This window comes from Rhincodon typus, chromosome 44, assembly GCF_021869965.1.
Source record: "Rhincodon typus isolate 14 chromosome 44, sRhiTyp1.1, whole genome shotgun sequence".
Lineage (NCBI taxonomy): Eukaryota > Metazoa > Chordata > Chondrichthyes > Orectolobiformes > Rhincodontidae > Rhincodon > Rhincodon typus.
This window is the reverse complement of record NC_063375.1, coordinates 1,050,102-1,050,792: the sequence shown is the minus strand read 5'-3', so window position 1 is coordinate 1,050,792 and position 691 is coordinate 1,050,102. Positions and strand designations below refer to the sequence as shown.

General features: G+C 54.3%; 1 protein-coding gene across 1 annotated transcript in view; it reads right to left on the bottom strand.

Annotated features, from left to right (window-relative positions):
• The window catches only part of LOC109926451 (ubiquitin carboxyl-terminal hydrolase 11-like), a 17,064-nt gene that overhangs the window by 13,790 nt on the left and 2,583 nt on the right, over positions 1-691 (bottom strand). The window contains 1 exon segment of the mRNA XM_048619935.1: positions 433-547. Coding sequence (XP_048475892.1) covers positions 433-547 — 115 coding nt within the window.

The window sequence follows — 691 nt, the reverse complement described above, 5'->3', positions numbered from 1 at the left end:
CCACCCTGTCTACCTGTGACGCTAACTTCAAAGGATTATGTCCCTGAGCCCCCCCTCGGTCTCTCTGTTCTACAACACCACCCCAAGGCCCTACTTTTAACTGTACAAGTCCTGCCCCTTGTTTGTTTTAGCGACACCTCGCGTTTATCCGAATTAAACTCCGTCTGCCCCTCCTCGGCCCGTTGACCCAATGGATCGAGATCCCTTTGTAATCTTAGAGAAACCTTCCTCACTGTCCAACAGTGCCCGCTCCCTCGGCCCTGACCCTCCGACAGCGCCCGCTCCCTCACGCTCCGACAGCGCCCGCTCCCTCGGCGCCGACCCTCCGACTGCGCCCGCTCCCTCGGCACTGACCCTCCGATACTAGAGGTGGCTAAACCCTTTATACCAGCTGCGATGGGCGCATTGTTCAGATTTCTGAGCAGCTTTTACCAACGGTATCAGCTCTGCTGAAGGAAACAGTGACCAGATCATCCATGTTGCTGTACTGACAGAGAGCCAGCTCTAATCGATACACCTCCACCATGAGATTGGACAGTTGGATAACCTGAGGTCAGACACACAAAAGCTTCAGTGGCGGCAAAAACTGATACACTGACTACAATCTGATCAAGGGGTTCGGGGGGGTTGATAAACAGAATAACAGATACCCCGGGAGGGAGTTACAGACTGGAATCTGATCGAGGGGGTT